Consider the following 16,054-nt stretch of genomic DNA (forward strand, 5'->3'; position numbering starts at 1 on the left):
TAGTGCAGTACATGTACTTTAGGACTATTGTAATTGTTCTGATAGACAAATTACATGATAGGTGAACTAGCCCAGACCTTCATATGGGCTTGCTCTCAGTGACTGATGAATTCAGGCAACCATCAAAACTCCACCAATCCCTTTGTTCATCAAACCAACGACTGACAGAACTACCCAGGAAGCTGTGAGAGACAGCCTGAGAGTCAGATACAGCGTAGGATTCTAAACCCATGCAAAGGCTTTTCCCCATGAGTCTGCTCTAATTTCCTACCAAACAATTCCTCTTCTGAGCAACACCTGTTATCTAAGTAGATACTGAAACTTTGCCATTATTTTTGGTTGCACAAGTGATGATTTATCATCAGACAGCCTTCATATTGATCAGTTACACAGCAGCTCAGCTGAGAATATGCAAATAGCCTTACCATTGTGTAAAGAAACAAGTATTGGGATACGCCTTTAAGAGAAGAAAAAATTCTTCACTGCTTGGTATTAGTCAACAATCTATATCTGCACTTCTATATCATCCCTAGTTTCAGATGTGATTCATGAGAATAAGTAACGTGTATGTTCAGTTTTCCTGCATCATTAAACAACTGCATCTTGCCCTAAAGCATGAAAGATTCCTCTACACACACAGCTGGCATCTGCTTCAATTCTGCAAAGGGAAAATCATTTTCAAGTAATATCTTGCTTTGAAATGAGTCCAGTGTGGGTAGTTTTATACGCCTAGTGCAATATGGCACACTTCAGAGTAATCTAGTACTACTCCATCAAGTACAAGAGGTTGTCCCAAAAAAACCTTTCCACGAAGCAAGCTTCTGAGAAGAAGAAAATGCCCCTGATGTCAAGTAGAGGAAAAAACAGAGGTGAGGAAAAGATATTACTAGCCCCTTACTATCATCCACACTTTGTAAGCTCACTCTTAACTGTATATAGCTCACACAACCATTTTTCTGGTTCCACATATTTATCCTACCCAGCCTTGTACTTGACTGCAAGGCAAAGCTGAAAAAGTTGCATGGCTGACCTTGTGCCAAACCACAGCACTTCCTCCGACATTAAAAAAACGAAATCCCCACAGTGGCCGTGAGCAGTAGCCATAGGACCCACAGAGGATATTGTCCAACATGCCTTATGAAATCTGGCCTCTGTCTTGGTGTGCAGAAACTACCTCTCTTCCACAGGGAACTTCAAGGTTTTAGAAAAATTGCATGCACCTCGCCTGAGGGAAGGGCCAATGCTAATTGTCACGTTAACCATCTAGCAGGATCTCTTCCTGAGACAGTAAGAACTACTCAACTTCAGAAAACAGAACTGTGCCCCTGAAATGCCGTGGCACATAGAACCAGACTCTAAATGGGTCCCTTCCCACCGAGCTCCTGTTTCGACATTGTTAAATGATGAGCGGGTATTTCACCTTTACAAGCTTTTGAATACAGTCTAGTATTCACACTACACTAATCTCACCAGCAAGGCCCTGCTCTGCTCAGTGCTGTACAAAAGTAAAGTGAGACCTGCACCCTGCTTCAAACTGCTTACAATCTGACAAGGTGCAATAAGTGACTAACAAAAGGGGATGGGGAGTGAAGACAAACGTACAGTTATATCATGTGGGTCCAAATTAGACTTTAAAAAATATTTTAATGAGCCACAGCAAATGGCAGCCACCTGTGCTCCCTTAACATTCACTCCCATCCCCAGGAGAGAGCGACCTAGGCCCACTACTATAGTTGTCTTCATTCATTTGCTTCGCCTTTTAGGTGGGCCACTGCCCAACAGCCCATTTACCTGACATCATCAGCCCTTTATTTAAAAGAGATGCAGACTGTTCCCACAACTCTAAGAGGATGAGCCCCTTTAGGGAATCAGCATCTCTGAAATTTCCATTATGTGGAGTTTTAGAAAAATATCCTTATGCCAGGGTCTCCCATCATTCCCGGGGCAATTCATCATGGACAAGTGGCATAGCGTTGGTTTGTTCTAGGTAGGAAATACAGCTTGAGCTCACTGTGGTCTTGCCCATGATGATTAAAAGTATGTGCACAGATATTGCTCGTATTTAGAGAACTCTGAGAGCTATGTTCTTTACAAGGGTGGCTAAGTTTCATTATCCTCGTTTTACAGCTACGGAAACCGACAGAAGGGTTGCGACCTTTTTTTTTTTTTTTAAACAGAAGATCAACAACACACGCAGGATAGAACTAAGTTCTTCTGAATGGCAGTCCAGTGCCCTATCCAGGCACTACCTCCACAGAAAGATGTTCACATACCGATGTGGACTGTACTGTATTTTTTATTTGCTCCATAATTCAGACATGTTTCTAATATAGATTTCAGATTTACAATTAAATTAAAATCTGAAGGTGTAACTATTATGGCAAATTTACTGCATGACAGTTATACTTCTGAATCACATCTCACTGAATAGTAAAAAAAAAAATTCAATTGAAAAACCACAAAGATTCATTTTAGCTTTATTCCAGAAATTGGGAATTTAAAGGGTGACACAGAATTCTTGGGCCTTCAGTTTTAAATATTTTTTAATTTTTACAGTCCAAATCAAATAACTTGTTTCTGTTTAGCGAAGCAACCATGTAGCCTACAACTTCATTGGATAGTACCTGAGTTAACTGACAAATCTAAACTGATGATTTAATCTTTAAATGCTGTTGAGTTACTTTACATACACAGTACTGGAAAACTGAAATTGCTTTTATTGGTGTGTATGTATATAAAATATATTGGTGAGTTGTTATTGAGTGATAGTTTGTATTACTAGCTCTATCCGCATTTATGGAAAAATTAATTATTTTATGTATTTATTATAACAACTAACTAGGATATAGTGTTAAAAGGAAACACGGGGAGAAAAGGGTTTTACCTATGATAGCCGGAAGAAAACATTGATACAAATTAGATTAGCTCCAAGTATTATATAATGTTGCCTATAAATATATTTTAACAAAATGACTTCAGTACAAGTAGTTCCAACTAGCCTCAGTTCTGAAATGTTTACGGAAACAACATTCTTCTAACAGATCCTAGTCCAGAATCACTTGTATTCCTCTACTTTCCCTTTCCAAGGCTTAAGAACCTAATTCAAACCTAAGCATGTAAATTACATTTACATTTAGTAATCTAGGTCATTTAATGAAATTGAAAACACAACACTCGGTGTAACCTCGGTTATACGTTGTCATCTCCCAGAAGAAAATTAAACACAGGATTAGCAAAAGGTTAGCAATCTTGGCAAAATAATTGTACCAAGACTTACTACAGTAACACTATACAGGAAATAGTACCAGCTGGACATGTTCATCTGCGCACCAGGAACACGGAGCTTATTAAAATAGCAGCCACAACAAGAGGATCTGTTAGACGCTAATCAACCTTGACTAAGCTGAGAGAGTAAAGAACTAAACCTGGGGAAAGCCACAGAAACGCTTACCAAAAAATCATGCCAAAAGCACTTACCTAAATGTAAGAAGTCTGAGCTGGAAGAAGGAGGTGGTGCGCTGTGTGCGGAAGGAAATATACTAGATGTAGATGTTGAATTTGGATTAAGAAAGTCTCCAAAGAGATCAGGACCAGACAGAGTCGGCTTCTCGGATCCTGATGACATTGTGAATGGGTCAAATGGATCAGCTAAAGAAAGAGGCAGAAAACAAAATTATCTTGAGGGCAGGTGTTACTGCAAATAAAATCACAGGGAAAAAAAAAAACACTTACTTACACCCTCTTGGGCAGGGGCAATAAGGTGAGGACATGGGTGTCAACTGACTAAGGCTTTTGAAGTTTCTCTTCTTTCCGGCAGGAGACAACAATCAGTCCCTGCCCCCAGACACTAGTACTTACACGCTATTAGACAAGCAGAGCATTTCAGCCAATCACAGCCAGGGAAAACAATTATCCCTTCCAACGTAAATCCTTACTGACACTGTATAAAAATTCAGCCACAACGCTAGTTTTCTCTACACAAGCCATTCCTTCAATCTTGAGTGATTCATTTCAGATCAGCCCACATTCATCCAAAAATTCACATTAGTAAGGAGATCTAAAAAGAAGTCAGTGACAAGATGGGAATCCCAGAGCCCCAGTTAACAAATTGTAACCAAAGTGGGCTGTTAAACTAGCAAAAAACCAAAACAGAACAGCCACAGTACAAGGAAGGCATGACTAAAGGTGATTCATGTTCATCGTGCTGACACACGACCTGGAGAACGCAGCAGCACAGTGTCCAAGAGGGAGCTACTTCAGTGACCACTGTCAGGGGGGGAACTAATTGGAACAGTATTTACCCAGCAGGGGATGGCAAGTGATGGCCAGCAGGAAGCTTGGCTCAAGCTCTGCCCTGTACCAGTAGCCCTCAAGGGTCAATAAACTTCAAGAACTAAGGGACTTCTACCAGTCTGACTCCAAAAAACTAGAATCCAGGAGTGATCATCTGGCCCTGATGTAGCTATAGATAACATGATTATATTTCATATGATGCTGTAAAGCATATTATCCTGAACACTGAATCCTCATGCACATACAGCCTGCCTTTTGCTTCAGCATGCAGGTACAGAATCGCAGACGTCGATCTGACTTAAGAAGGTAATATGCAAGTTGAAAAAGCCAGTAGAAGCACCAGATATACTCATTCCTGTAATTCAACAAAACTACTATCCGACTGTTACTTTCTTTATATAATGGAACAATAGGTTGAGGTGCATTTCTCAGTGCTTTCCCATGCCTAAGTTATTGTACAAGAAGCGCATAGTCAAAGGATAAACTACACTGACTATATTTTTTATGGACTCCTGCCAATGAGAGAAAATACTAAACCTAAATAATTTGATTTATTCAAACAACTCAGCAATAATGAAGCAGTAAATAAATATTTCAGGGATCACATAAGTTATCTAGAATGCAGCAATGTAGCATGTAATTCTAGTCTTCTGTCCAAATCTGATGATTTTTGTGCATTTAAGTCAGACCCCTTAACCAATTCCCAAGGAAAATGATGTCATTGTAACAGGGATATTTTAGAATGACATTTACAGTGATGAAACTGGAAAAATAATTGGGTTGAAGGAACATTTAATACTACATTAAGCTTGAAGGAATTCTGCACTCTAGAACTAAGACTAGTTCTAAATCAGGAATAAAACTGATGGATCCTAGTCTTTTTAGCCCTCTTAATAAAGGAAAGCGGGACGTCTATTCCATAAATCAAAATAACTTGCATTCTGAAGATCAGGCAGTTGACAAATTTGGCTTAATTGTATATTCTCCTTGCATTTTAGTTTTATATAAGTGCGGATGCTGAATTATGTGAGGATCAAGACCTACCACTGGCCCAGTCCTGTCCACACATTGTCAAAGAATCAGACTAGTAACATCCAGTAGTTCTTTAATGATGTGTTAGTAACACTTCTTGGAGCTCCTGTCTTGTGACAGGGATAAATGACTGTATACAAGTGCAAGACTCAGATAGGAATGATTGAGTTGTCGTCTTTCACTCAAAACTGCTATCAATCTCTGGAAAACGTGAGGAAGAAATGGGTAATCGTCCTTTCATGTCTTGGCAATGTAAGTTCTATGTACTTGGATCCAGAGAGAAACATCAAACAAATCAACACTTTTGCATGCAGGACAGCATAAGGTTTTACTTTTGTATGGATTTTTTTTTTTTTTTTAAACGAAGTGAGATGAATTTGAGTAACACTCAGCTGAAGCTGTACTTCAAAGTCATGGAAACCAGGAAAAATGCAACACTGCCAATGTCATATTTTGAGTAAAGGTGGCTTTTTCAATGAAGGTTGTAAACTTGAACCATGTGAAAAGCTGCTAAGTGTTATGAAGCAGCAGTTCTGTCATAAGAAACAGCCAAAGTACACAGTAAAAGGTCTAAGTATTATGTGCCCCTTTCGCGGATTCTCATGACAGACTGCAACAGATCTTCTAGATATAGATCAAAACATGTTAGTGACAGTGTACAAACAGAGAAATAGTAAAGCAGCTAATAATCATTGCCCCATTCAGTTATTCACACTATATCACAATTCCGAAGTAGAGAGAATTGAGTTACACACCAGCAGAAGACAATGTTGTGGGTGGAGATGTACTCTGGTTACTAGCTGAAGGCTGAGGTTGACTGCTGAAAAAGAAGTCTGCCCCTTCTCCTAGAAGGTCCCCAGTAGACTCTTCTGAAACCTGCGACGTGCTACCCACAAACAAATTGTTCAGTAAGTCTGCGTTACTAGATGAGCTCTTCATCTCTGAGGCAGTTTGAGTCTGCTCTGATGGAACATCGGAGTCTAGTCCCAATAAATCTACGTGGTCTTCCGACTGAGGTTCTTGTGGTTGGGCAAACGGAGTTTCAAAATTAGCTTCAAAAAATATATCTGCATCTTCTTCTGGAGGACTAGGTTTTTCTTTTTCTTCAACTATTTCTGTTCTTCCTTCACTAGGAAATGCAGCAAATTCTTCATCTGATGGGTCACTTTCATCCCTGTCATCAATCAGTCCAGGATGATTATCTTTGGACAAGCGGTCCTCTGCTCCAGTCTCTGGATCTTTCCCTTCTGTTGAATGAATAAAAACAGATTTACCTTTTTATAACACCTTTAAGTTAACAGAATTCTCCTGCTCAACGAGGAGAAACCAGGTTCAAGTGCCAGGGTCCGAACTTAAAGTTCCTTGCACAAGAAGGCTCAGGGGGCAGGGACAGAGAAGTTAAGTGCCACTGGCTTGCCTTGCTCAGAAAAGGTGGGGACGGGGGGTTTATCCTCCAGCCACTGGAGGCCACGACTGCTGCTACTGAGCACTAGCTACAAATGCCGCCACCACCCCCCGTCCCCTTCCATCCTCAGAGGCAAATACCCCCCTCCCCATAGACAAAGCCAAGGGAGCAGAACGGCTCTGACTACCAGGAACACATGGACCGGAAACGGGACTAAGTAGTATATTCCTCCACCACTCAACATGTGCAACTATTAACGCTGCACAATTAAAGCAAACCCTTTGTGCTGGACAAGGAGATATGATCTGAGTTGAGGACAGGAGAGAGATAATGGGGAAGAGCCTTCAGGACACTGAGTAAATTATGGTTTAAAGGGCTTTGTATTATACTGCTGCTCTAAAATCAGTATTAACACTGTCACCAATGGCACCCCAGCAATTTTGCTGTCAAGTGCTGGGGAAAGCCAGGAACAGCGTGGAGACACAGGGCTCTCTGAAAACACTAGAGCAGGCAGGCTATGTTTTCAGTCCAGACCTAATCAGTTCAGCCCATGCCAGAATTTCTTGGCCACTCCACCTGATTGCTTTGCAGCCAGCATCCACAAAGGAAGGGGGATGATACAGCCCTGCCTCAGTTTGAAATGTGAGCAGCAATGCATGCCTGTTCCCTTTACTTTATGCTGATTTGGAGATCCCAAATGAAGCTGGACAGCAACATTTGCAGACCTGAAAAGCTCACTCATTTTTAAATGGTTTTACTTGCACTTTGATGAGGCAACACACAAAATGGAAATAATCATGATCTGTCCCTTTGCTTCCACTATGTAACAATGTGCCAACGCTGGTGCAATCCTTGCAGGTGGGGGAGACACAATTGAGGTATTGCACAAGAGATTAGTCCTTTTGGTAAATAATTAGTAACTTCACCTACCTTCCCAATCCAGAGTATGGAAGAAGTTATTTGCATCAGTGCTGCTGCTCTGTGGAGAGTCCGGCTCTGTAGGTGCGCTTTCGGGGGACTGTTCCGATTTGGACTCTTCTGCTTCATACTGTGCTGTTGAACCTGGCTGTCTAGGCAGCTCAGGTTTACCTGTCAGATGGAATTTCAAGCCAAAAACCTTAGACATACAGTGATGACATTGGAAAAAATTCAGATTTTGTTAATTCTAACATGCAGCACATGGTATATTACTCAAAAACAGATCAAGATGGCAGTCAGGAAGTAACTCTTGGTTGGATCTCATGAGCAAGCTGCTAGTCTCTGTGTAGGAAGAAGCCCATACAGCTGTGAATTTAGGATGGCGTCTTAACTCTGGTTTCAGCCACACACGTAAGAGCTGTGAAATTAAATTAAGGTATCAGACTTAATATTCTAGTAGAGTTTTGTGTCCTATATTTAAACTGATGTGACTCTATTCAAGTCAGTTGCTGTCAGTTTCTGGTTCTTTACTGCATACCAGTAACACGCTGAAGATATTACAAAATAGAACAAGGTGGACAGGAGGACTGTGAACAAATCACATCCATTTCAAAACACAGGACGCAGAAAGATCCCTCAGTTTCCCTTCCCCCACAAAAGAACAGGTTCAATGAACTCATAGAAAGTACTTGAAGTGTAAGGCAACAGTGTACCGCCGATCTAGGATACAAAGCTGTCAACCTCAACTTGGAAGCAGGTGAGTGACAGCACCCTGCTCATGCGGGAACTGGTCACTTTCCTTACTTCAATGTCAGGTGCTGGGCTGGAGGGATATTGTAAGAAGCTAGGGAAGACTGCCTTATCAATGGCTCTGTAGTCTCACACAAGAACGAGAGCTCCATGCCAAATCAAAGAGTGGACACCTAACTGGCGAGAGTTTTAGCATGGGAATTACTTCATTTTGGAAAGAATAGGGTGCATACATGGAATTAAGCTGATTATTAACAAAGTATTTAACTTGGTGAATACTCCACATCTGCTCTGTACATAGCAGTCTCTAAGGGTGCATCTACACAAGGTGGAGGTGTAGTTTTCAGCTCAGTCTGATTGAGCAGTCATGCTAAAAAGAGAAGTACAGCTGTAGCAGCGGGACGGGCTAGCCACACCAGTACAATCCTGCCAAGGACCCTAAGCATGTACTCAGAGCAGCTAGCCCGCCCTACCATAACTACATTCTCATTTTTAGTGCGCTAGCTCAAAACTAGTCTGCATACACCTACCCAAAACGACAATTATGCTTCCAGCTCAAGTGTTGACATACAGTACGGTGTTGGCATCAGGGTCTGACTCCCTGGAGTGCTGCAATGCCATCTTTGTTTAAAAACCAAAAGACTCACAAAAAACACAGTATGGGATATGGTAAACATTAAAGGAATCCTGCCAACTCAGCTTTGGTCCCAAGTTTAAGTTTTGTGAAAACAAATTTATGAAGATCTAAGGGGGAAAAAAAAGATAACATTTTTTATCTTAAATTTCAATTAAAAAAAATATTTTCACCTCCAGTTTTTGAAACCCAAACATTTCAGGGCTAAGAATCTAAATTTAATCAACTTCCAGGATTTTCTTTTTCTCAAGATGAGTCAAAGTAAGTAAAAGAGCATAGTAACTACGTGTTTTTAAAAAAATTCTCCCACTTTCAATACCAACACAAAAGTTTAATGTAAAACAAAAAAATGTGTTTGCAATATGGATTTAGTTGAGTGTCCTAACTAGAATACAATATAAAAGGGCCATTATGTTCAGGAAAGAACAACAAGGCTTAATGCAAAATGCAAGTCTGGCAGAAATATACTTTTCTAAAAACATATGAAAAGGGGAAAAGCGACTATGTTGATTCAAGAGAAAAGTGAGGAAAAAAGGCAAAATCCGTTGAATTTTAAAAGATAAAAAGATGCAGAAAGACAAGAAGTGAGGTCTTACTTATTCTCTAAATACAGCCATGTTAGAGAACAATAAAGAAAGGATGAAGGAGTGAAACATGAAAACTAATGAGACCAAAAAAAAAAAAAAGCAAACATTAAGTATGGCAATCCTGGCAAAAATTAATAAAAATATATCCAGAACAAGGAAGTTGGATAAACAGACAAGATGCAATGTTGAAAAGGTAAGATCCCTTCAAGAACAATGGATACTCACTAATGCAGTGGAAATCTTAAGAGAAACAAGCCATAACTCTACTGGACTATGCACCAGAAACATCTCAATGACAATATATTTTGAACTATGGGTATAACAGGCCACTTCTGGAGAATGCTAGAATACTTTGAACTGGATTGATGAAAGTGTAAGCTCAGCTAATCAGCGAAAGCGGAGGGAATTCTCCCCAGGTTTTGCAGGCGAAAGGCTCAACTGCCAAGTATTTTTGTTTGATGTGTCACTCCAAATAGGGCCTCCAGAGCTCTGGGGAAAGGTGAAAACAGTGCCAATATAGATAAAAAGAGTGGGCTAATTACAATCTAGTATTAAGGAAAACTCCAATTCCTTTATAACAGGCAAGGGTACTGCACAGCTATTCACAAGAATTAAGTTTTCCCTTTTAAAGGCCTGTTTAAATATTTATGTCTGAAAACTAAACAAAATGAGTCCTGAACTGGAATGCTTTAAAAAGGACAGGAAACAGGCTAAAGTTTCTAATGCCTCCAAAGTTAAGCTTTACCAAATTTTGATAAAATCTCTTGTTGTTCCTCCCGACTGGAGAAAAGGATCTTGGGATTCAGTCCCTTTATGTTCAAGTTATCCCATGGCGCTCGTTCACTACAGGGTCTGTCTCTGGGCTCCACCTCCACTTCCAGATTCACTTGAAATAAGTCAGGATATTTCTCTTGAATGTCACAAGCATCCAGATCATACCTGTAAGATGGTGATGTAATAAAATCACAAATCAAAAATCTTTCAAGGCAAATATTCAATCAGCCCATCAGGTTCACTATCTTGGACTGCAGCAAGTTAAGTGACTAGTACTTCTATGGAATTGGTGTGCAATGCATAAAACCAATTGGATTTGGTTACTTTTTCCCTGTTTAATCTCATAGGGATGATTTATTATGAAGAAATTTCAAGAAAACCCCGCATCAAGAGATGCTGAGTCAAAGGAAGTGTAGACAATCAAAAGCCAGGACTCGTTTTGTTAAAAATGAAAGCTATCCATTTCCCACACTAATAAATCACATACTCCCCCCTAGATCTGTTGATCTGGCAAGTAAAATAATTTGAAAAAAGTTTCTGCAAGTTGTGTTCAGCAAAATATTCACATACTTAGCAAATTTCACTGTGGTGGCATTCCGGGGCACAAAACCTGTGTGGAACTGAATCTGGAACATCTTCATTGAAGCCATCTATGGGGAGGAGAAAACATAGAATAATTACATAATTCTGTGTAACAGAAGATAGAGTCCTTATCTTACTTTCCTTTTGGTGGAAAGCGTTTTTGATAGTCATGAAGAGATTCTCTCTCAGTTCAGCTTCTCTAAACATACAATAGCTCCATATAGCATTTTTCTTGGGATGGCTGAATTTGGACTTGTTTGTTTATTTCTATTTTTCAAGTAAGTTGATAGTATCATTGAAGAAACACCATCAGAAATAAAGACACAAGGGACCTGATTCTAATCTCACTTACACCTGTACAAATTGGGAAAAGCTTCATCAAAAGCTAGTACAGCATGCGCAAACTCATGACAAGCAGTGGCAGATTAGCCTGCTGGGAAGCAGGGAAAGCCCCCACGCCCCACCCTGCTACCCGGCAGGAGTGCCAGGCTGGCAGGACAGGGCAAGCCCCCATACCCCAACCCTGCTCCCTGTCAGGAGCGCTGGGCAGATGCCCCTACCCCGCTCCCCGGCAGGAGCACCGGGAGGGAATGCAGGCAGAAGGGATGGGGAGAGGCCCTCACTTGCTCTTGCCCAGGGCCCCACAAACCCCTAATCTGCCTCTGAAGACAAGACATAATTCTGTAGGGTAGAACCCTGGATCTTTCAGTAGCTTTTTCAGAATAACTAACACTTACAGGATCCATCTACAGTGTTGAGGGAGAACAGCCTAACAGAACTAGATGTATTAATCAAGCGAAAGTTTGTCAGCATCTCAGTACTTATGTTTACACAGTATGTCATGTGTATGCAAGGACTTCTATCTATCTGTTTCCTGTGCAATATCCTGGCTGTCAATCTCACACTGGCCAACATAATAGGTTTTTTTAAAAACTGATTCATGATATCCATGTAACTTATCCAACTCTTCCTTCTGCTGACAGACAAGACGATTTTCCCTTCTGCAGACACCAACGTAAGTAGCTTGCCTTTATTTACACATATACATCAGTCCTGGAAGAAAGGTAGCCAAAAAAGTACACAGGGCAATCCATCCTTTCAGGAATCTCAGCCCAAAGCTAATGCCAGGTTCTCTGAGACCAAGGGGGGAGGGATAGCTCAGCGGTTTGAGTATTGGCCTACTAAACCCAGGGCTGTGAGTTCAGTCCTTGAGGGGGCCATTTGGGGAACTGGGGCAAAAAATCTGGGTATTGGTCCTGCTTTGAGCAGGGGGTTGGACTAGATGACCTCCTGAGGTCCCTTCCAACCCTAATATTCTATGATTCTATGAAAAGAGAGAGCAAACTCCCTGCCTGCAATGCTCCCTCTTCAAACACCACTGCTTCTTGCTTAGAGCCGTTTACTATGAAGGTAAAAACACAGCATGTCTTCTCAAGAGTTGCTCATACTCTAATTAAAAGAGCGACTGCAAGGGCCTGTTCTCGGAGAAAACAGACCCCAGGCTTCAAAGCTTGAAAGATAATAGGGTCATTATGCGTACCTTGGGAATGCACAGACCGGTGACCCAACGCAGACCTTTCCGCCCCCAACCTTACCGCCCGTACTTTATGCCCAGGCACAGGCAAGACTCCGGTAGGCGACGTGGTCGAGGAGGGCGTAGACGACAGTCAGAACCTCAGGCGGGCCAGAACCACGGTCCCTCCAAGCCACCGGAGGGCCGAAATCTACCTTTTGAAGGCTCGCCCGAGGACGGCGTGCCAGTTTCTACACAGGATTCTTTTCCTCCTTTTTCCAACCGCCTTTCCTACTTCCTCCCGGCGTGGTCCCAATTGACCTCAGACATCTGAGTCCTACGCACAGTGGAACATGGATACCACCTCCAGTTCATTTCACCCCCGCCTTTCCACTCCCCGTCCCGGTCCCTCTTCAGGGATCCCTCTCACGAGCAATTCCTCTTACAAGAGGTGCAGATGCTCCTCGCCATTGGAGAGATAGAGGAGGTACCAAAAGAGGAAAGGGACAAGGGGTTTTATTCCCGCTACTTCTTGATCCCCAAGTCAAAAGGGGGCCTCAGACCTATCCTAGACCTGCGAGGCCTCAACAAATTCATGGTAAAGTTGAAGTTCCGCATGGTCTCCCTGGGGACCATTATCCCGTCCTTGGATCCTGGAGACTGGTATGCTGCCCTCGATATGAAGGACGCATATTTTCACATCGCCATCTTTCCTCCGCACAGGAGTTTTCTCCGTTTTACGGTCAGTCATCAACATTTCCAGTCTGCGGTCCTCCCATTTGGCCTCTCCACGGCCCCGAGGGTGTTCACGAAAAGTATGGCCGTTGTCACCACTCACCTCCGCCGACGGGGGATTCACATATTCCCGTATCTGGACGACTGGCTCATCCGGGGGGCCTCCGCGGCGCAAGTACAGCAGCACGTAGGTCCCTGACGACGCCTATTTACCTGGTTAGGCCTGATGCTCAATGTGGAGAAGTCCACCCTGGTCCCCACTCAGAGGCTAGATTTTATAGGAGCTACCCTAGACTCCACTCTAGTCAAGGCCTACCTGCCTCAGCCTCGATTCCAGGCGATCATGGCAATCATCCGAGGACTGCAGAACTCCCCCATGACCTCGGTTAGTACCTGCCTCAGCCTTCTAGGTCACATGGCAGCCTGCACTTATGTGACCAAATACGCCAGACTCCACCTTCGTCCCCTTCAAACGTGGCTGAATTCCATGTATTGTCAGGGCAGGGACCCACTGGACACATTACTCACCATTCCACCGACTGCCCTACGCTCTCTGGACTGGTGGCTAACCCCATCCCAAGTATGTGCAGGGCTGCCATTCCATCCACCCCAGCCCTCGCTATCCCTGACGACAGATGCGTCATGCCTCGGATGGGGTCTCATCTCGGTCACCTTCGCACCCAGGGCCTCTGGTCGTCACAGGAGTTAGAGCTTCACATCAATGTCCGAGAGCTACGAGCGGTGCGCCTGGCGTGCCAGACATTCCAGAACCAACTCAACGGCCGTTGTGTCTCAGTCTTTATGGACAACACAACAGCCATGTATTATATAAACAAGCAGGGAGGGACTCGCTCTTCCCCCCTCTGTCACGAGACCATCCAACTGTGGGAATTCTGCATAGCCCATTCGATAGACCTAGTGGCATCCTTTCTCCCAGGGGTGAGGAATACCTTAGCAGATCGCCTGAGCAGATCCTTCCTGTGCCACGAATGGTCGCTGAGACCACACCTAACTGGAATGGATATGAGCAAGCACTCGAAGAAGAACACTCCCTTACCTCTACTGGAAACATCTTGCCAGATGCATCCTAGTATCGAATTAGCCTTTTTCATGGTCACATTACATTGGCAACTCATATTCAAGTTGTGATCAACTAATACATCAGGTCTTTCTCTTCCACCCCTGTTGTTTCCAACTGATTAAGTCACCAGCTTATAGCAAAAAGTCTTGTTAGTTTTTAACTGCATGGCCTTGCTCTTTCCACTATAAAATTTCATCTCATTTCTATTCCTCCAGTTTTCAAGGCCATCCAGATCTTCTTGTAGAATATGGCAGCCCTTCTCTGTATTGGCAATACTCATAACTTTGTGTCACCCACAAATTTTTATTAGCATACGCCCATTTTTTGTGCCAAAGTCATTAATGAAAATGTTAATGAAGATTAGTCCCAAGACCGATTCATGAGGAACTCCACTAGTAACCTCCCTCCAGTCTGGCAGTTCACCTTTCAGTATGACCCGTTAACCCAGTTCTTTAACCACCTTTCAATTCTTTTATTAATTTCTATCTTCTCCAATTTAGCTAATAATTTCCCATATGGAACTGTATACAAAATCTTACTGGAATCCAGGTAGATAAGATTAACGGTATTTGCTTTGTTTAGAAAATCAGTTATCTTTTCAAAGAAAGATCAGATTGATCTGGCAGGATCTCTCTTTTGTAAAACTATGTTGTATTTTATCCTAATTACCATTTACCTCTATTTCCTTAACTACTTTTTCTTTAAAAATTTGTTCTAAGACCTTGCATATAATTGAGGTCAAACAAATGGGCCTGAAGTTTCTTTGGTCACTTTCTTTTAATTTCTTAAATATATTTGCAATTCGCCAGTCAGAGTACAACTCCCGAGTTTAAGGACTCATTAAAAATCCTTGCTATTGGGATCACAATTTCATGTAGCAGTTCCTTTAATATTCTTGGATGGAGATTATCCAGGTCCCCCTGACTTGGTCACTAAATTCTTTGAGCGAGACTTCCAACTCAGATGTGGTAGTTTCTACTTCCATATCATCATTCCCATTAGTCATCCTGCCAATGTCCACAAGCTCCTCATTATTCTTATTAAAAACTGAGGCAAATTATCTTTTATCTCCACTCCATCCTCTGTGCTTCGCAGTCTCACTTCCTTCTTTATTTTCATGGCTAAAGAACCTTTTACTGTTGGTTTTACCTTCCTATGCAAGGTCAAACTCTGCTTGGCTTTTGGCAGTTGTCACTTTTTCCCCTATATTTTCTGGAAACCTAGCAAACCTAGGAAATCTGAAGGAGGAATTACACAGATTGAGCGAAGAATGTGTAGTAGAGAAATACAGTGGAGAAAAAAATCTGAAAAACTAACTTCTACAAGCACTGAAAGTATTTGCATAGACAGCTAAATGCTTTTATCCATTATATTTGCATGTTAAAATATTGTTTTCAGAACCTCGATGTGACAATAATTCCTTGAATTCTGTAGGTAAGTAATCCTGAAATGTATAATTTTTAAATATTTCACATTTGTATCTCCAGACTTCACTATGGCTACACCAAAGCAGAGAAAGCTAGAACTTTTAGTAATTTGGGTTGAGAGAGACTTCACATGCAAACTTTGCTTTTATAGCCTGAAAAATTTTAGCATTTTTAGTTGAAAGAAAAATCATGAAGCAACAATATTCTGTTGCCTCCTGCAGTGCGAAGGATAGTAAAGAGATTATGCACTGAGCCAAACTACAGATGGAAGCAGGGCACTGGAATAGGTGGACCTCTTAATCTGTGAGGGATGGAAATTCCTG

At 41.9% G+C, this 16,054-nt stretch overlaps 1 protein-coding gene across 3 annotated transcripts in view; it reads right to left on the bottom strand.

The window, feature by feature from the left end:
- The window catches only part of GAK (cyclin G associated kinase), a 100,711-nt gene that overhangs the window by 25,182 nt on the left and 59,475 nt on the right, over positions 1-16,054 (bottom strand). For all 3 annotated transcript variants that reach the window (XM_039543234.1, XM_039543233.1, XM_039543235.1), the window contains 5 exons: positions 10,964-11,043; positions 10,365-10,558; positions 7,661-7,819; positions 6,081-6,572; positions 3,478-3,648 (listed from right to left, as the gene is read on the bottom strand). In XM_039543234.1, coding sequence (XP_039399168.1) covers positions 3,478-3,648; positions 6,081-6,572; positions 7,661-7,819; positions 10,365-10,558; positions 10,964-11,043 — 1,096 coding nt within the window. The remainder of the gene's footprint in view (positions 1-3,477; positions 3,649-6,080; positions 6,573-7,660; positions 7,820-10,364; positions 10,559-10,963; positions 11,044-16,054) is intronic.

Source organism: Mauremys reevesii, linkage group 6, assembly GCF_016161935.1.
Source record: "Mauremys reevesii isolate NIE-2019 linkage group 6, ASM1616193v1, whole genome shotgun sequence".
In the NCBI taxonomy this organism is placed as follows: Eukaryota; Metazoa; Chordata; order Testudines; family Geoemydidae; genus Mauremys; species Mauremys reevesii.